Genomic DNA, 19,308 nt, shown 5'->3' on the forward strand with positions numbered 1-19,308 from the left:
AATTCCATCTTGCCAATTTGCTACAGGTCTTTTAAATTCCAGGTCAACCTGCCAGCAACAAAACGAACTCTTAGTAAATACAATTTTACATTGCATCCAGGGATCCAGGGATCCAGATTCCAAGCTGGTGATCGAACATTTCCTCCGGCCACATGTCTTCTTCTTGGCCGTGGCATTTTGTTGCAGTCTCGGATGCCGAGAAGCAACAACGCCGCGAGCTTCTTACGCTTCGCGGATATTACGCCCAGCTGTCAATTGTCATTGCCATTGGCCTCTTTCGATTAGTTGTTGCATCGTCTTCTTCTTATCACCGACGTGAGAAGCCTACGGGACGCTCTCGATACAAATCATGGCTAGACGAACCACTATTTAACGGATGGTTTGAGACGCGAAGACAATATCTCATCTGTTCGATATGGCTCGTTTGGCTGCTCAGTCTTTCCGCTTGGAATACAGGTAATGGTGAGTAAACCCTAGCTAATTCAGCTAAGCCCATGTCGAGTTGTTGCAACCATGGTTTCGAGGTAAACCGAACTAACAGTCCTGCAAATAGACTACTTACATGTCACGAAAGCGCTGGGTCATGTCGGTCTATCGCAATTGCCATTACAGGTAGCCATGTCACCATCTTTTTACGCGACATCAACACCACGAGCATCATCGCTCCTCTCAACTCTAACCTCTATCCCGCAATCAACGTTGACAGCGTATCATCGTCTCTTCGCGCGCGTAGTCATCGGCCCATTACTCCTCGGACATGCAGTTCTGTACTGCGTATTCTTCCTGCAGTCGGGTCATCCCAATTTCAGTTCTCTGTTCGCCAAGCGCATTCTTGATTTGGACGTCCAACTTGGAATTACCGCAGTGGTGACAGCCAGTGTCATCATGATCACTGCGCGGCCGAAGGGGACGAGTGGTGGATTATGGAAGGGCTCCGTTCAAGAGAGACGGAGTGCTTTCTATGCTGCCCATATTTTCCTCGTGAGTGTGATGTGTCTTGCGGCGTATTTCCATGTTGCCCAGGCTCAAGCGTTTGTGCTCGAATCGTTGGTGGCTTTTGTTGCGAATTTAGGATGCTGTTATATGACCGCGAAATAAGCGATATATAGTTGGAAAGTTTGGAGCCGTTGACATACTATGGTGTTTACGAGTCGGAATCTAGACCCACGAGTCAAATATGAGACCACGAGCTCACGAGCGCATGAGCGCATGACATGGTGACACACTAAATGTCACGGCAGTTGGGTGGCTCAATAAACCTCAAACGGGAGGCCGGGAGGCGAGCAACTCTATTGGCCACCAAGGTCCAATTGTGAGAGACTGAGAGGTGCCAAGATTTCCGGGCACCACAAGTGGAGCAGCCCGGAGTGTTCTGGGCTCTCTGTTGTTGTTGATTTGCCCAGGGCAACCGGTCGCTTCCTTTTTTTTTGGGACGGCCATGAAAATCGAAATGTCATTGACGACACGGAGTGACCAGCTCGCCCCACGAAGTGACGCAAACTCCTCCACCTGCCTACCTACCTTACACGGTATAGTAGGAAAGGTTGGCGCGAGAAGGATAAGGAGTGCTTAAAATTTGCCTGCGTCTCGACCCGACAACTCCTAAGTCAAACCCACCCCCCTCGCGTCTCCGAAATGCTATTCAAACGAGCTGCCTGACGGTGTGCTGCTATCTCATCGATTATTAATGGCTGCACGATCTTATCAGCGCCTGGGCCTACTAGTGGCAACGGGGTTTCTGGTATTTTTGTCGCTGGTTTTTCTCGAGAGCCGCAAATCGGGGGCATTTGGGAATCAGGATATCGCTCCTCCTGCACAGGCTTCCCCTCCATCACAATTACAACAAGATGTTGAGCTCTCGACTGACCCTGCCTCTAACGCTTCGGGCGCTGTGCACCCAATAGCCGGTCTCGTCGATGATGCAGAGAAACAGCTCAACCAGCTCCTGGAGCGTCAGTCCAAAACGCTGAAAGATGCGGTCAACGAATATCGCCGGCGCTACAACATGAACCCCCCACCACACTTTGACAAATGGTTTGAATACGCTCAGTCGAAGGGCGTTGAGCTGATCGACGAGTACGACACTATCTATCATTCTTTGCTGCCCTTCTGGGGCCTTTCGCCCCAAACTATTCGCGCCCGCGCCCGCGAGGCTCTTGGAGGTGGTAACGGCCTGTATGGAGTTCTTGTCAGAAATGGAAAGGTATCGTTGATTGAAGGACTTGGGGAAGAAGACTGGCGAAGGCCGGCTACACAAGGCATGGTCAAGGATTTCGTCAAGTATTTGCCCGACATGGATTTAGCATTTAATGTCCATGACGAACCACGAGTCATTTCGCCCAATGATGATCTCCAAAGACTAGTTTCGATAGCAAAAGACCATGCCATCCCACGTGCTTTCGCGACACAATCGGCCGTCAACGCATGGTCGGCTCGGCCACGCGACGTTAACAAAGGGGACCGCATCGAGGGAGTGCGCACCACTCGTTTCAATACGATATCTCGCCAGCCGGCCTGGATTGAATCGAGAATGTCGTGCCCCGCCGATAGCCCTGTTCGATCCCTCGACGAGAACCCACCAGACGACACTACGGGATACGCTCATACAGAGTTTGGTTTCATCCACAATGCGACGGCCTTTTCGGATGTGTGCAACACGCCTTCCTTACGTGACACGTTTGCGTTCTTTGAACGGCCCAATACCTTCGACGTTGTCCATGACCTTTTCCCGATCTTCTCCCAAAGCAAGGTTTCTACCTTTCAGGATATTTTGTACCCTAGCCCCTGGTATTGGGATAAGAGGGTAGAATATGTGGCGCCAGAGGATCTTAGCTGGGAAGAAAAGATTGATAAATTATATTGGAGAGGTTCTACAACTGGTGGGTGGTCGGTAAACGGGGGCTGGCGGCGACAGCATCGACAAGTAATGGTCGGAAACATCAACTCTCTGGGTAAGGTCAAGGTCCTTGCCAAGAATGACGATGGACAATGGGAATCTAAAGAGGTTGATCGCCGCAACTACCACGACCTCTTTGATGTTCACTTCACCTTTATTCAACAGTGTGACGAGCACGACTGCGCCGCCCAAGAGGAGTTCTTCGATTTGACACCACAGGTAGAGCAGAAAGGGGCTTGGTCTTACAAGTATCTCGTTGATGTTGACGGAAACGCCTTTAGCGGACGGTATCACGCATTCCTCGAAAGCAACAGCTTAGTATTCAAAGTTTCTATGTTCCGAGAATGGCACGATGAGAGGCTTAAACCTTGGCTTCATTATATACCAATGAGCCTGAAGGGAAACGAATTCGTCGAGACCATGCGCTATTTTATATCGGAAGAAGAAGGCAAGGCCACAGGGCCTCGCCTAGCTCAGAAAGGAAAGGATTGGGCCCAAAGAACATTGCGCAAACAGGATATGGAGGTTTGGTTCTTTAGGTTACTCTTGGAGTAAGTCACCCTTTCTCACCATGAGTTGAAATGTAATCTGACGATGGATTTGACAGGTACGGGCGTTTGGTAGACGATAATAGAGAGAACCTGGGGTTCGTGGCGTGATGTAATTATTTAATATTCTACGGTGTATATATACAGTACCTTGACGGTTGCACAAACCTTTCACGAATGATGCCTCATTTCATACCTTATTCACTTCCAACTTCCAACTTTGGTAGTATGCCGCAAGACGTCTACCATCCCATTTCACATTCCCAGGCAGAAAGACGTTCAGATAATTCGACAAATGGATTCGAGCCACGACCGTGTCCAACATATCACCGCCGGGTGTCAGTCATAGGTGAGCCGGATGTACGCTGCTGTGCGATGGCATCAGTGGCGAGAAGGCAAATGACCAAATGCATATCTTTAGGTACGGTAAGGGTTCTCTTGCGCGATCATTCTTCTGCTGGGATATTCGTCTGCCCTCATTGCTCAGAAGTCAGATCACTCCAAGACCTCCCCCATCCTACGGGATTAGTTGTAATGGTCGGGGTGGTATGCTCCTGCGATTAATAGGGACGGGACTTGTTGCCGAACTAAGGATTCGGACTAGTACCGCAATTGCACGTGAGTGGCCGAAATATACTTATAGTAGCCTGCAGCGTACACATCTTTCGTCCTTCGCTCCCTGACATGGACCTATTCGAGTCTTCCTCATGACACCTATCTTTGCCAGTACTCCATTTTAAAGCTGTCCTTAAGCCCATAATATTCTTTCATTGGTCTCCCCAATCTCAAGGAACGGCATCTCAGGTGTTCCCCTCGTCCTGTCGGACACAACACACAAACATGACGTCCGCGCTGCTCAGTTCGGCCTTTGTTTTTGGCTATGGCGGGTTCACAATGATGATGTACGCGGTTAGAGCAATACTGAATGGTACTTTTTTCAAGGGAACCACAGAGAAGGAAACTCTGGAATTGCAGATGGGTAAGTGCAGCCCACTCAAACAGCGTGTCTCCGAGGAAGTTGATCGAGCACTCACATATTCAACCAGCTCGCAATCGGTTTTGGGACCTATCGAAAAAGTGGTCGGCGTTCTCTCATCAAATTCACACTCTACGAAATGGTTTCAAATTTCACTACGTCTGCAATGAACCTAATGCCGCCACCCGCGCTGCCAAACCCTTGGTTATCTTCATCCACGGATTCCCTGACAGCTGGGCACTATGGCGTCATATGCTAAACGTAGAGTCTCTCCAGGGTACAGCTACTCTGGTTGCCGTTGATCTACCAGGTTTTGGTGGTTCCGATAGTCTGGATCGGTATTCCGCCACTGCGGTTCTAGAGAACCTTACCGAATTTATACTTGCTATGAGAGCAAAATATGGCATCGATAGCAATGGAGCTACCAGCGAGCAAAGAACCGTTATAGTTGGCCATGACTGGGGCTGTTTGCTTTCTATGCGACTGGCTGCCGAAGCCCCTGAACTGGCCAACAGGTTCATCGTAACTAACGCGCCAATTGTACGTGCTTTTGTTTCACTATACAACGCGAAAAAGCTATGTTGGGCTAACCCACAGCTTCTAGGTTCCCCTGGTATTTTCTAATATTCGTCGTCGGCTGGCGTCCTCGTTGAAAATGCTCAAATCATTTTTACGCGCACCAATCCACGAGCGTTCCCTGTTGGTCAATGCCATAAAGTCGCTGGTTCCTGTTGTTCGTCAAGTATGGAGCTCGGGATATGTTGCTGTCTTCCAGCTGCCCCCTGCTCTGGTCAGTTACGTTGGCACTGGAGGAAATCAATCGTTTCTGAAATACGCACATAAGACGTCCTACGGAAAACAAAAGTTTTCTATTGTCGACGCCGCAGAGTGCATGGCTAGTTCGAGTGGCCCATCGATCCATGAAAGCAAGACACAAACAGCCGATGGCGAGGGATATGCCGGAACTGCGATCACCAGGCGAGCCGCCTCCAATTTCTTTGAAATGTGCCGTTACTACCGGGAAGGCACCGCTGTTGCCCGGTGGAAGAAATCAGTCGAGACCGTAGCTGGCCTGCACGATATTGCGCAAGGAACTGGAATCCAGCGCACTAGCAGTGGAGGTGGGCTATTCGATGAGGGGCCGCGAGGAGCCCTCAAAGCCAGAGCTACCGTCGTCTGGGGCCAGAAAGACCATGCGCTCGTTCGGCAGCTGTGTCTAGACGGCATCTCGGACTACCTTACCAAAGGCAGCCAGGTCATTGAGCTTCCAAATAGTGCGCACTGGACTCCGCTGGAGCGGGAGGGTCAGGTTGCATTGACCAAGGCGGTTGAGTGGGCTGTGAAAGGTGAACACGATGACATTGGAATGATCGTTGGGGATTGTTGTCCGGGAGCAACGGTGACGATTAGAAAATGAGTTGTTGGATTGCGGGATGATCTGGGTCTAGTTGATTCCATATAATGCGCTGGTGTTCTAGTTTGGCCCTCATTCTTGGACTGTTGATGTGCGTTTTTTGTTTTTTAAGTGCTTTTGTGACCAGCGTGGGTACTGAATGATTTGTTTTAGTGTTACTTAAGTTGTGATTTTCTCTACGAATGGCTGTTGAGTTGTACCAAATGGGTGTTTAGGCCTTGGTCGGTGTAACTAATGATTGTCTATCTTGTTCCCCGTGCCATACATAGGTATATACATCTTCCCATGCAGAGAAATATATGCAATATGCAATAATGTTGAGAAACAGTGGTAGAGATTTAAAATTAGCAGCACTGATCAAGGCTGGTGCTTGGATAAAGAGGAGGTCAAAGCTTCAGAGCTCGAAGGTCAAGCAAGCCGATTGTGCCATTTTTGCCTTGCTCCCGTCTCCAATCACCCCTTGGAGCCCTTGTTTATCTCAATTCAATCGCGGCCATAGAGAGCTCGGAGCCTCCGGAGAATAAACAACAGAGATGTCGCAGAGTAAATTTTATCGCGCATCATAGCAGCGTCCCTGGAGACAGTTCCCATCCCTGTTGGTGGCGGGCGGGGTTGCTCCCGTTATAACGCGACTCCCGTGAGGGGAAACGTCCATCTGGGCTCTACAAGCCCCCATCCTTTTCTCCCCTCCCTCACAGCTTGGATTCAGCTTCGAGGCCGTTGACTCGGCTTACTCTCGTTTTGGTTTTTCTTTCTGGCTCTGTCTTTTGAAGTTTTGGCGCATTCCTTACCCTCAATCGCCTCCGGGATGGTTACCCCAGAAGGTGCAGTTTATTGCACTGTACGTAGCCCGCCCTGAGCTTGTGGCGCCATTGAATGTCGTTTAACTCGAATACAGCTACTTTTGAGCGATAACTACCTTCCTGGTAATCCAATGATCGCTTGACGATTGTCAATTCCACATACTAACCCACATATTCTCTATCTAGGCGCAGTGGTCCTCGCCCACTCACTACGCGATAATGGCTCACGGGCCAAGCTGGTTGCTTTTTATACCCCCGATACGTTGCAAGCTTCCACGATAAATGAGCTTCAGGTGCGCAGTCCACGCCCTTCTACACATGGGAAGTCCTGGTTTATCCCGCAACCGTTCCTAACACAGCTAGCTGGCTTAGGCCGTTTACAATGTACTCATTCCTGTTTATCGAATGACGAACCACACCCCAGCGAACCTGTGGCTCATGGAGCGGCCAGATTTAATAGCCACCTTTACCAAAATCGAGCTATGGCGACAAACACAGTTCGAGCGCATTGTATACATTGATTCCGACGTGGTAGCCGTCAGAGCTCCGGACGAGCTTCTGGAACTGGACGTAGATTTCGCCGCTGCGCCGGACGTCGGCTGGCCCGATTGCTTCAACAGCGGTGTTATGGTATTACGACCCAACATGCAGGATTACTTTGCGCTGAAAGCTCTTGCGGAAAGAGGCATCAGCTTTGACGGCGCCGACCAAGGGTTACTGAACATGCATTTTCGCGACTGGCATCGGCTCAGTTTTACCTACAACTGCACGCCCAGCGCGAATTATCAATATATCCCAGCATATAAACACTTTCAGAGTACGATCAGCTTGGTACATTTTATTGGATCTCAGAAACCTTGGAATATGTCGAGACAAGTGACTCCTTTCGACTCGCCCTTCAACCAATTACTAGGAAGGTGGTGGGCTATCTACGATCGACATTACTACCCTATAGCTATCGTGAGTTGCATAGCTGTCCTGCACAGCTGATTTTTTTAGAGGTCTTAATTCGGGCTGTGAGGCTAATGTATCTCTAGGAACAAATACGGCCGGACACTCGAGCGGCTATTCCGCATATTGTCTATACAGACGAGTCGGTATCCGAGATACATGTTCAAACTTCACACGAAATTGTGCAACAGCAGTGTTCTGAGCAGGCATCCGTCGTTACGATATCAGTACCTCAAACCGACCTCTCCTCAAGTCCGCAGCTAGAATACCACACGCGCGAGCAAACTTCAAACGAGGCCGCCCAACTGTCTTATCCTCCGGAATCAAGTGATGTAACATTTCCTGCGCAACAGCCTTCAGAGCAACTTTACGAGCAACCTGCACGTCAACCTGTCATCAGCGTTGTTCCACAATATGTTTGGGGAGAAGAGCATGTAAAAACTTATATACAGCAACACCATCAAGATCACACTCATCGTTTTACACAGTCTACTCCAGAACAAGGACCCAGTGTATCATCGGAGCCAGCTCACCCATTGGGCCATGGTGATTCTCATCATCCTCAACCGCAGGCATCCATCGAGACACAACGCAAACCATCACCTCGGCCGCCACCACAGAAGCCACAGGAGCAACCAACATTCGAAGCGCCTCAGGCGGAATGGGATGCGTCTCGGTAGGATGAATTCTCTGTTCGGCTATCAAATATACCAACTGACCCTTACTATTATAGGGAACCACCTCCTCTATATTCAAAGCCCGAGGGAATTGCATTGGAGACGAAGACATACACTATGTCGGACGACAATCAGCTTTTCCAGCCACCAGCATCCTACCCAGAGGCCCCGAAAAACATGTATTACCAAGTCCCGGCCGTGAAACCAGAGCCAAAGAAACTCACCCAGATATTCCCCTGGGAGCAGACCGCACCAAGGCCCACAAGAGTCTTTGCTGATGAGCAGCCCCAAATCCAACGCTTGCCCTCTCCGATATCTGCCAAAGAAGACTCCAGAACATCTCAATCCTCTCACCCGACATCCTGGACATCCGAAGTACCCAGCCTACCTAGTGAATCATGGGATACCTACTCTCGGTCCAACGCCTGGGACGAGGTCCCAGAAATTCAACAATACATTCAATCCATACAAGGACCCCGCAAGGGCAGTGTCCAGGTCCTCTCAGGCGGCCCCAGCCAACAAAATACCTCAACGCCAACACCAACCCGACAACCCGGTCCGAACATCGGCACACGGATAACCGATTTCCCCAGCGAAACCGAACGCCCCAGTTTACCTGTCACGCCGGCGCCCATCCACCGGGCTCCAGCAACAGGTAGCCCCGATGAATTCACAAAAAAACAACTCCCCGCCGCAGAAGGCGTGCCAAGTCAGGAGGACTGGGTGGGTCTCACGGTTGATGTGTTTTTACACCTCCTTCGAGCGACGTACTTATACTGGGAGTTTACAGAATCCTTCAGTCCGTCTCGAGCGGTTGCGCCGGCGGCAGAACGGCGGCTTGGACAGTTCAGATTCGCTGGTTGATCGGCTTACTCGGGTTCTTGAATATGGGGATGGTGGGAGTATGGGAGAGGAAGAGTCGCATTCGCACTCGCGCGAATTTGGACCAGATCCAGATTGATATTTTTCATCTAAATCTATATATGCATTTTATCTTTTTTTTTTTATCCCCTCATTTTTGTTTTCAAATATCTAATTGCATTTGCATTGTTTATTCTGCAACCTTCTGATGCGTTGAATTCACATTTTTATATGGATGATGTATAATATTTCGTTTCAAGCACACGATCTATATTTGCATTGTTTCTAGGTGGATACAGACTGCATGAGCATAATCAGTATTTACGTTGCACTTTTCGCAGATGGAGAGAAAATCATTCACAATCATTTAATATGGATGTGCTTGGTATCCTATAATAATCGTAAGAGGAAGCGCATCCTATAACGAATGTGCCACGGGCAACTATCAACAGAGAACCAAGAATTCTTTTCTCAGTGTTATAATGGGTGTTAGTAGTTATGCAAAATGCCCACAAAGACATGTTGTGGGTATAAAAATGGGCGTAGGAATAGTATCAAGAATCCGATGGATAAGGATACTTGGGTTGATTTACAGTGGTTACTAGGAGACGCTGAACGTTGAATGCGACGAAGAAACGCTGGAACCAACAAGCCATGAAGACTGATCAAGGACGGAATCATGTTCGTTCGCCTCTAATTGAGTAGAAATGCGACTGCTTGATGTGGCATGCCTTTCCGGATGTTTCATCGAAGATGGAAAAGCCGTAATTTGCGGCATTCGGCGGTGTGTAAACTAGGAAATAAAAGGTCTGTGTGAGAAATATGGAGTGAGGAGCATATAATGACGGTAGAGTACATACGGTGTAAAGAGATAGCCACATCGTTGGGATCCGGGTTGTGGATCCTATGCAAGCCCAACTTTGAGATATCAGCAAAGCTTCAGCTATTAATGGGGCCATCCAACCGACTTTGTCAGACATGTAGGTGACTTGATTTTCACCATACGTAGTCACTTTCTTGACCTGAGGAGGAGAAACCTGTCCACGTTCAACTCTTTCCTGGTCCGGCCATGTGTATAAGGTTTCTTGAAGAGTGCCTTTCAAAACCTAATCGAAAGGAATTGAAACAGTCAGCTTAGGCCACCAAAGTAAATAACAAAACGGCGAAAAACTGGCAGTATGATAGTACCTTCATAACGCAGTGCGCATTTGCGTGGTCGTGAATGGTGCTACCCCTTCCAGGACTCTAAACAAGGATCAGCTAAGAATATAATTAGCTCATGGATGTGATCTCGACCCAGCTACCTCTCTGCTCAAACGCGCACGTAAAAGAACCGTCAGGAACATGTACAACGACCGTAAAAATAAATCTATACCTATAGGCTGATCCGAATAATGATAAAAGTAGGGAATAATCCCTGTTAACACAGGGGAGCTCACCAGGTTACTCTTTCCGTTCCCTTCGTCGATAAGGTTCCTCGTGTAAGACCTGTTTAGGTCTTCTAAAGCGAAACTATGCCATTCATCTTGGTTTGAGGTATAAAGTTCCATCAAGCGCTGGATATTCAGAGGGTCGACATCATCAGTCTAGTCCCGACGTGGGGCCAAGAGCAATACTGAGGTCTTGGACGAGCTCCTCGAAAGCATTACTGGAAGATTCCCCAGAACCTGAGGGAGTAGAGGGAGTAGCCGATCCAGAAGTGAGGTATGGCATCTTGAGCTCCCTCACTGCTCTCTAGTCGGACCCTATCCTCGAATGCGGGCTATCGGTAACAGGTAAGGACAGAAAGTGTGTCGAGTATTAGGGTTGCGCTAGGAGGGCGAATTGGAGAGGTTGGAAGCACACAAAGAGTAGATTTCGTTATCAGCGGCATGGGTAATGATGGACTGCTTGACCGCGGCACATGGCCCAGGTTTAGTGCGCGTTTGTAGAGGATCTTCAGAAAGAGCGACATGAACCAAATCCATGATGGTGATAAGCGATAAGCGATAAGAGATAAGAGTTGGTGCCTGTATACCTTTATGCCTCAGGCAACAATATCCTCCGCCCAGAGCGGGCAAATCAGGTGGCGGCCACAAATTCAAAGATTGATCCGTCGAACTATCCCCGCCAAACACCACCTTCTTTCTTTCCAACAGAACATCCGCTTAGTGGGCATCTCAACAAGCCAAACCGGCATCTATTTGCTCCAATTTTGTATAAGTATTCCCCTTTACGAGGAGGTTATCTCGTAGTATACCGCCATAATGTCGACCACCGTGGATAAGGTCAGCTCCCAATGTCCCACCACTTTCTCTCAGATGTAATACTGACCAGGCCATGTATGAGTATAGATTAAGCAAGTCGAGGATGAGGTTCGCTCCCGGTCCCCGAAGCCTGCGGTTTATAGAACGCACATTAACACACTATATACAGATGGCCAGGACGCAGAAGAACAAAAACACATCTTATCATTTGGGTATGATGACGCGGGCGGATTTTCTATAAACGGGAGCCGGTTGCTGACGGAATAACTACAGGACAGTTGAAGGCCAAGCTTGCTAAGCTAAAACGTGAACTTTTGACACCGTCTGGAGGCGGCGGTGGCGGTGGTGGTAAGTGCAACTGCATGATCGTCAACCTGGGTTGTTCTAATTCGGTGATTCAAAGCTGGTTTCGATGTTGCTCGTACCGGTGTTGCCAGTGTGTATGTCTCTCTTGCGCATACTTTCTAACATGGAGTTGTCGTTGACGTGGTAATAGTGGTTTCATTGGGTTTCCCTCTGTCGGCAAAAGTACATTGATGAGCAAATTGACGGGTCAACATTCTGAAGGTATGCGCAGACCAAGCGTGAAAGCTGGGGACCATATATTGACGGAATCTTGCTACAGCCGCGGCCTATGAGTTCACGACCTTGACGACTGTTCCGGGACAAGTGATGTACAACGGTGCGAAGATTCAAATTCTGGATCTTCCTGGTATTATCCAAGGTGCCAAAGATGGTAAAGGTCGTGGTCGGCAGGTTATTGCTGTATCCAAGACGTGCCATCTCATTTTCATTGTTCTCGATGTCAACAAGCCACTCATCGACAAAAAAGTTATTGAAACGGAATTGGAGGGATTCGGAATCAGAATCAATAAACAACCCCCTAACATCGTTTTCAAGAAGAAGGATAAAGGTGGAATTGCCATTACAAGCACTGTTCCCCTGACTCACATTGATCACGACGTAAGCTGTCGAATCCGGATCTGTATGTTATGGCGGTTACTGACCTAAGCAGGAAATCAAAGCTGTCATGGGTGAATATAAAATCTCTTCTGCCGATATCTCCATCCGATGCGACGCGACGATCGATGATCTCATTGATGTCCTTGAGGCTAAAAGCCGCGCTTATATACCTGTCGTTTACGCTCTGAACAAGATTGATTCCATTACTATCGAGGAGCTTGATCTTCTGTACCGAATCCCTAACGCCGTTCCCATTAGCTCGGAGCACGGCTGGAATATCGACGAGCTTTTGGAATTGATGTGGGAGAAGCTCAACCTCCGTCGAATTTACACAAAGCCCAAGGGGAAGGCTCCCGACTATACTGCCCCTGTTGTGCTTAGGGCCAACGCGTGTACCATCGAGGACTTTGTATGACTCTCCCTTCACTTAAGACTCAACTAGGTATCATAGTTCGCTGACACGCATTTAGTGTAACTCCATCCATCGGACCATCAAGGATCAATTCAAACAAGCTATTGTCTATGGTCGGTCCGTCAAACATCAACCACAGCGTGTTGGTCTCACCCACGAACTGGCTGATGAGGATATTGGTCCGTATACTCTCTCCTTGAAGTTTTATTGGAACTACCGACTGACGGTGTAACGATAGTGACGATTATCAAGCGGTAAAAGGCACCGAAAAGATATCAACACCGGGGTGTTGGCCCGAACACGAACAACCTACGACGAATCGCGTCGAGAAAGTTGAGCGGGCTGTGTGCTAGGGTTGCGTTTGCAAAGGACTCTATCCAAGAGTTCCAGACCTTGTGATAAAACCCTGCGAAATGGTGCGAGAGGATTGATTGGAGGGGATGATTTGCGCACGGGCAGCATGCTGCGAAATGCCGCTTGGTCCTGCAAGATCACTAGCTAGCCTTGGGGTACCTGCACCGCGACTAAGTCTGCATTCCTCTGCTGCCCGATGTGATGCGCAATCGGTTCTCATCGCAAAGATGCGTGAGGAAGGAACGAGAAGCTGTTGGGATTGAAAGCTGCCCTAAACGACGGTGTTTCTTGGTGAGCAGTACATAGTCCTGCCAACTTTATTTCTTCTCATTTATTTTAGTTAAACGTTCGAGGCGCCCTTGGACCATGCAAACATCCGAATTTCTCGGAACCCAAAAGCAATGGAAGTTCTAGATCACAGCCCAGGATATTTGAACGAGTAGCGACATATTAAATGCTCCGATACCGTATTCTCCTATTTTGCCTCTTCAATTCACTTTGCCCCTTTGTTCGATGAAACACAACAAATAAGAGACACCGGACGACGTGATCGTCGTCCGTCGATAATGGTAGAAGACGATTGGTGACTGCTTGGATCTAGGCTTGAACTATTGTAGACGAAGCACAGTTAGGAGTGAGCGCCAGCTTCAGAACAGCGAGATTTTATAACCATGGGTTGAGTGGATGGGGCTTGACTCAAGCTTGTGCGAGACGAACCTTGGAACGCATCAATTGCGCTCTTGCACAAAACCGGGCAGCGCACGCCGCGTTGCCAGTGTATCTTCTCCTATTCCACGGGATCTTGCCTCTGCAGCGCGCAAACCGAGGATGGAATACCCCTGGTCAGGATTCAGGAGACTCCGTTCGTCCTTAAATTGCTCAATGCATATGCACGACGACCCCAGCGGACTGGACACAAATCATTTCAATCTGTACGGCTTCGGACTCTGGGGATATCTCGATCCTCGAATTCCAAGCAAGGCTGCGACTTAGCCATGGTGCTGCAAGTAGACAAGGTCCGGGGTGCGGGGCTTCAGCGCAGTGTCAGGAGGGAGTTGTAGGTGAAATCAGATGGCTACCTACAGGAGGAAATCGGACCTTCCTGGCGTCTCATTTGCCATTGGGTTTCAATTTTGCTTACCGTAAATACGGTAACAACAACCCAGTCAAGATGTTGGCAACACGACAGGGGTTGTCGAATATCCTGTTGGACTTCAAGATGGCGGCCCAGCGGCTTCCGTACGGGCGTACAAAAGTACCTCCCCCTCTCCTTCTACCCCCGAATCGAAGGCCTTTGCCTTTTGAGACTGAATCGCAACGGAATCTAGAACTCTCGATCCAGATATAAGGTTACGGTAAAAATAATGACATGCATCAAAACTGGAGTTGAGAGTTTGATCGGGGACTCAAGTTCTCAACTCCAAACCATGAAACCAACCTAACTCCTGCCTAGTTCGACGGCGGAGCCCAACCGCTCTTGAAACTAAACGTTGATTGATAAGTCTCTCCTAATACGGAGACTCGGAATCGCCATTCCCAAGGCTGCTCGGATCATTTCCATCGGTCATGGGCCCTCCGTCTGGACCTATCAGTATCAACAGGAATATCTCTGCCCTGGTGTCTCCATCAATCGCAAACCAGGCAATCAATCCCCGGGAAATCTTGCGACTCGACTCGCGACTCACGCGGAGTCTTTCACCGACTCTGCTGGATAGGATGACGTTACTTGATGCAAGGGGACGGGGCCGCCTTGGACAAGGTTTCCGCGCTCTACCCTAAGCGCCGAGATTTACGGATACCCTACCACAAAATACACAGCCTCGTTCAATCTTCAATTGATATCCACGGCCCAGATCCCGTGTTGATATTACTGACTGTGTCGAGTGAACTTGAGATCCAGTTACTCGTTGTCTGAAGACGGCACAGATGGTTATCGGCACTGTTGGGCGCCTAATAATATACGTTAGGTACCAAAGCAGGGACTCTTCTCAAGCCGTCTCGAAGTGGCCCTGTTCTGGTGATGGGTACGGTGAAGTTTACCACAAAAAGTCACTTGTCTTTCTTTTTTCTTTTTTTTTTTTTTTTTTCTGATTTCTGCATCCTATTTATTCATTTTTGGTTGATGTCGCAGATCCTTCCTGCCAGCCACACTTCGCCTCCAGAACTGGCTGGAGACCGATAATCTTATTAATATAAAAGCACAAAAAGATTTGGGGGGAGAGAAGGAATGCGGCACTTCTCCGAATATACGACACCTTATTCAAGAGATCCGCCGTTATTTTGGATTGTTTGAGTCCACAAATTTACGATACGGGTCGAATTGTCGACTGACTCAACTCAGTACTCCGTGCCAGCATTGTCATACCATACAGTGTAGCCGCAGCGTAAAGCCCGCTTGATCGCCTGATGTCATGATTCTTCGGGGATTCAATACTCCATAGCGAAATCGGGCCTGACTAGTTTTTTCTTAGCACCATTATCGCTTGTATGTAGTATTATCGTGGAGGGTGAATGACGACAACCCGACCCCGCTCAAGGATGCCTGGAAAAGGGTGCGGACTGGGGTGCACCCTGTCTTAGCCAATCCTGATAGCAGATAATTACCCTGCGAATTGCGGATATTAACGGTAGGATACACCTTCCTTCCATAAGGCAAATTGGCATGCTGCGCAATGCCATGGCATGGCGTGGTACCTGACAGATCTGTTCTTGGAGGTATACCCCCATAAGGCTATTACCGCGTGCGACGGTGCTTCTCACTTCTCCTCGAGGACAATTCCGAGTAATAAAAAAAATGTCTCGCTTCGCTTTCTTCCTGGATTCCGACTGGCTGATACTTGATACTCGTCTCCCTTGAACAACGCTCTCGTATCCAACACCTCTGGGTCGAGACTTCAACAACTTTATAAAACTCGCAATATCTATTGCCGCCCATGGGAGTGTTGACCTGTCTCCTTGGTTTGGACTGAGGGTTGCGCCAATGGTAGACCCGTGTTTCTTTCTGAAGCAAGTTTGACTCAGTCTGGGTGATTTGATAGTTACAGAAGCGCCTTGAAACCTTCAGCCACGGCCAACCTAGGATAGCCCGCAGTCCTTCCGAAGAGAGTTAAACAAAGTTAACCCAGGTCTGGCGCCTTACCCAAGGAAGCGCGGAAAGCCACAATTAGCACCACTGAGCACCACCTTGCACAACCTCTGAGACAAGGTGTTACAAACAATACTAGTTGTGGTCGCTCGATCTCGGTAATTGACTTGGCTGACAGCCCTCGTGGTCAGCCAAATATGCAGGCTGGCTCCACTGATTGGTGCGCGGCCCTAATCACGTTTTCCACGCCATCAGCAGAATTACCCCATCAGGACAAATTGCTGCTCTCCAGCACCCTAATGGCTCGGTTCTTTCGCCCCAGTAAGGCTGCGCAAGCCACTGATACATCAACTTCCTAGAATACACATCGGATTCGCAGCCCCCGCGGGCCGCCTCTATGCTGACAGTGGAACTGGCGCCGCCAGGCACAGACACCCAGACAACCAAACAAGACGGGTACCTGAGGTCTCAAGCCAGGAACATGGAGATGTTGGCAGGGAAGCCCCGGTCAAGTCTGGAATCAAGCTTGTGGTCGGAATACGGGACGGGTATTGAAAGAAACGTGGATGCCATTCGGGGCTGCGAATATTAAGATTTGCATAGCTTAGACTGGCGGCCCGGAGTGGACCGCTGCGGGCCTTGTGGAGTGTGGGGTCCGAGCTCCTCGCAGTCCTCTTGAATTCGATCAACCTTCAACCTTCTTGAAGGCACCTGCTAACGCTAAACTGACCTTGTCCTTCTAGTGTCACCCTCTGAAGGAACCATGCCTCCTGGACCTGCCGTGATAGGCCGAGTATATCTTCCAATCTTTGGTCAGCCTCAGTCACGAATAAGAAATTGAAATCACTTCGAGGCTTCTGATTCGTGCGAAAGCCCTCTCAATCTCATGGCTTCTCTCGTGACAAAGTACGTTAGACGCAGATCAGGTATGCTTTCTAACTGGGCTTACCAACTTATCAGGTGAGCAAGAGCTAGTCCAAACTGAGTCCTTGGTAGGAGGATTTTCTGAACGAGCTGTTCCGCCCCTCCTGAAGTCTGAGACCTCTCTTTTGAGCAAAGAGGAGAAGAACTACTCCAGTCCTGGGTGGGTATCGTCGTTCCCTCATATACTAATCCTGATTCCTGACAAGCTCGAGCCTCGATTTGTCGATGGTTCACTAAATAAGCCCTCGGTCATGCCGCTTCCTCAAGAGCACTGATAAAGATCGACTTCGCCGGCCCATTTCCTCCTCAACGCCTCGCGGCCTCAAGGGCCGTTTTCTGATGGATAAAAGCACGTCTCTTTAAAATGTCCAAGCTAACCTTCACATGCCTGCTGGCGCTCCACTTGGTTTGCGAGAGTCCAAGCTATGACATTTCGTCTCTGACATAGTCACCATGCCCCTTTGCGAGGGCGTTCTTGGGACTGGCGTTCCGAACAATAATTGGGCCTATCCTGGTACTCTCTGATTTCCGAGAATCCCGTACGGATTGAAGAACCACCCGTCTTCCTTCTGGTATGTCATGCGGGCCTTTAACTTCACCGATTTCTTGCGATCCGCTCCCGGTCCGTCAAAGGCTCAAGACGGGGCTTGGAGTCTTAGCTGAGTCCTTCACGGGGGAAGTCTCCGCGGGCTTAGCGAGTCATCACGCAAGGTTTGTTGACCGAGGACGATCCCCTCTACATTTTCAGTTTTGATCTTCATGCCTGATGGGTGGAGTTACACCCTCAAGGGATCGTGTCATACAGGCTTTACTTATGTAATGACGGCAACCGGATGCGGGAAATGCGCAAGAGGAGGGAAAAAAAAAAAAAAGACACTAAATGATGGTGGAAAACAAAGAGTCGAGGATGTGAGAATGGACTGTGGAGGGGAGGAGAATTGCATTCTTTCGGGTCTTTGCGATAATGCGATTAGCGATCCAGAGTTCTCTTCGGTCTCTGTTGTTCTCTCGCTTTGTTCGAAATTGGCCCTTGTTTTTAGCCCTTTGGCTCCACTTGAGATCTCTGTTCCGTGCGCGAGTCATCACTGACTTTTCATAAGAATCGGTGTAACTGCCTGCGGAGTCGAAGCCAGAAGCTCAATGCATCCCATAATATATCGTCAGATTTTCCCGGCACCTGGCAAGACAGCAGGAACAGGAACCAGTGCGTATTGCGGTACGGTATCAAGACACCGCGCAGTACAGGCCATGACGAGGGCTGGGGTTACGTACGGTCAAGTACTGTCAACTTGGCCGAGCTGAGATCCCTGCTCGTCAATCTGGCTGCCGACCAATCAGCGGGGAGCTTCCCCACCATTTCTGCTGCAGAGGATTTCGGACTGGCCAATCAGAGCGCAGAAGTGCTGTTTTTCAATCCTGTTCGCTCCCAGCATCCAGCCGTAATTTTAATCTCTTCACTCGAGTCTGTCGAATCCAGCCCTGGACCCCGGCCAGACGATAAATTAAAAATAATGTATAGAATAAAATAAAATAAAATAAATCAAATCAAATCAAAGGGCCCTGCGGCGGATGGCATTGGTGAGCCGGGGTAGGACGGCGAGGTACCATTCCACCATCCACGCCAGCCCAATCGCAGCGCCTCGACCGAGATTGTCCTCCTACCCAAGTCGTATACTCTCTTCACGTCTGCTCGAGGCAAATCCTCTGGCCGATGCCTTTTTCTTTTTTTGTGATCGTCCCTGTGCCTGCGCCCTGGTCTGAACGTCTGAACCAATTTTTAAACTCCGTCCATGCCTTACACGCATCCCATCCCCATCCTCGCCTCCCCCGTCTCTTCCTCCTCCCTCTCTTCCCCGTGCCCAAGCTTTGTTGTATGCATACATGTCGCTTTGGGATAGCCCTGATCAAGCGCTCTCGGATCCAGCACGTCTGACTTTGTCCCTGTCCACCATTCACCGCTGTGATTGCGACTGTTCAATCTTGAATATGCATCATCTGCTTGGTTTTTGCTTGTCTTGGCTCTAGATTGTCCTGTCACTGCTCTGGCTCCGACTCCTACTGCTACCGGCCCTTTTTCCCTCTTTACTTTTTTCTCTGTCCTCGTCATTTCCCCTCACAGTTCCCTCCTCTCCTAGGGCCTGCAGCTTATAGTGTGGTGTCCCCTCCGCCAACCTCGCCCTCTCTCCACTGCTCCAGCC

At 49.3% G+C, this 19,308-nt stretch overlaps 6 protein-coding genes across 6 annotated transcripts; 5 read left to right on the top strand and 1 right to left on the bottom strand.

The window, feature by feature from the left end:
- Positions 1-152: 152 nt before the first annotated feature.
- APUU_40264S (putative metalloreductase Fre8) lies at positions 153-1,098 on the top strand (the record flags this gene model as incomplete). The annotated part of the gene is made up of 2 exons (XM_041703316.1): positions 153-462; positions 554-1,098. 2 exons carry the CDS (start codon positions 153-155, stop codon positions 1,096-1,098), a joined length of 855 nt encoding a protein of 284 aa, XP_041556014.1.
- A 589-nt stretch (positions 1,099-1,687) lies between these two features.
- CAP10_2 (putative capsule-associated protein CAP1) lies at positions 1,688-3,555 on the top strand (the record flags this gene model as incomplete). Its single annotated transcript, XM_041703317.1, has 2 exons — positions 1,688-3,447; positions 3,504-3,555. The coding sequence occupies 2 exons, from the start codon at positions 1,688-1,690 to the stop codon at positions 3,553-3,555; spliced, it is 1,812 nt and encodes a 603-aa protein (XP_041556015.1).
- A 729-nt stretch (positions 3,556-4,284) lies between these two features.
- APUU_40266S (alpha/beta fold hydrolase) lies at positions 4,285-5,837 on the top strand (the record flags this gene model as incomplete). Its single annotated transcript, XM_041703319.1, has 3 exons — positions 4,285-4,423; positions 4,491-4,960; positions 5,025-5,837. The coding sequence occupies 3 exons, from the start codon at positions 4,285-4,287 to the stop codon at positions 5,835-5,837; spliced, it is 1,422 nt and encodes a 473-aa protein (XP_041556016.1).
- An 805-nt stretch (positions 5,838-6,642) lies between these two features.
- Positions 6,643-9,129, top strand: GLG2 (glycogenin; the record flags this gene model as incomplete). Its single annotated transcript, XM_041703320.1, has 6 exons — positions 6,643-6,675; positions 6,733-6,760; positions 6,824-6,930; positions 7,010-7,597; positions 7,675-8,264; positions 8,322-9,129. The coding sequence occupies 6 exons, from the start codon at positions 6,643-6,645 to the stop codon at positions 9,127-9,129; spliced, it is 2,154 nt and encodes a 717-aa protein (XP_041556017.1).
- Positions 9,130-9,803: 674 nt separating this feature from the next.
- On the bottom strand, positions 9,804-10,676 carry APUU_40268A (putative cysteine dioxygenase Cdo1; the record flags this gene model as incomplete). Its single annotated transcript, XM_041703321.1, has 5 exons — positions 9,804-9,919; positions 9,987-10,044; positions 10,095-10,232; positions 10,315-10,371; positions 10,431-10,676. The coding sequence occupies 5 exons, from the start codon at positions 10,674-10,676 to the stop codon at positions 9,804-9,806; spliced, it is 615 nt and encodes a 204-aa protein (XP_041556018.1).
- A 696-nt stretch (positions 10,677-11,372) lies between these two features.
- RBG1 (GTP-binding protein RBG1) lies at positions 11,373-13,005 on the top strand (the record flags this gene model as incomplete). Its single annotated transcript, XM_041703322.1, has 10 exons — positions 11,373-11,393; positions 11,460-11,480; positions 11,542-11,584; positions 11,646-11,720; positions 11,776-11,812; positions 11,869-11,939; positions 11,998-12,335; positions 12,388-12,744; positions 12,806-12,926; positions 12,986-13,005. 10 exons carry the CDS (start codon positions 11,373-11,375, stop codon positions 13,003-13,005), a joined length of 1,104 nt encoding a protein of 367 aa, XP_041556019.1.
- Positions 13,006-19,308: the final 6,303 nt, after the last annotated feature.

Source organism: Aspergillus puulaauensis, chromosome 4 (assembly GCF_016861865.1).
Source record: "Aspergillus puulaauensis MK2 DNA, chromosome 4, nearly complete sequence".
NCBI classification, from domain to species: domain Eukaryota; kingdom Fungi; phylum Ascomycota; class Eurotiomycetes; order Eurotiales; family Aspergillaceae; genus Aspergillus; species Aspergillus puulaauensis.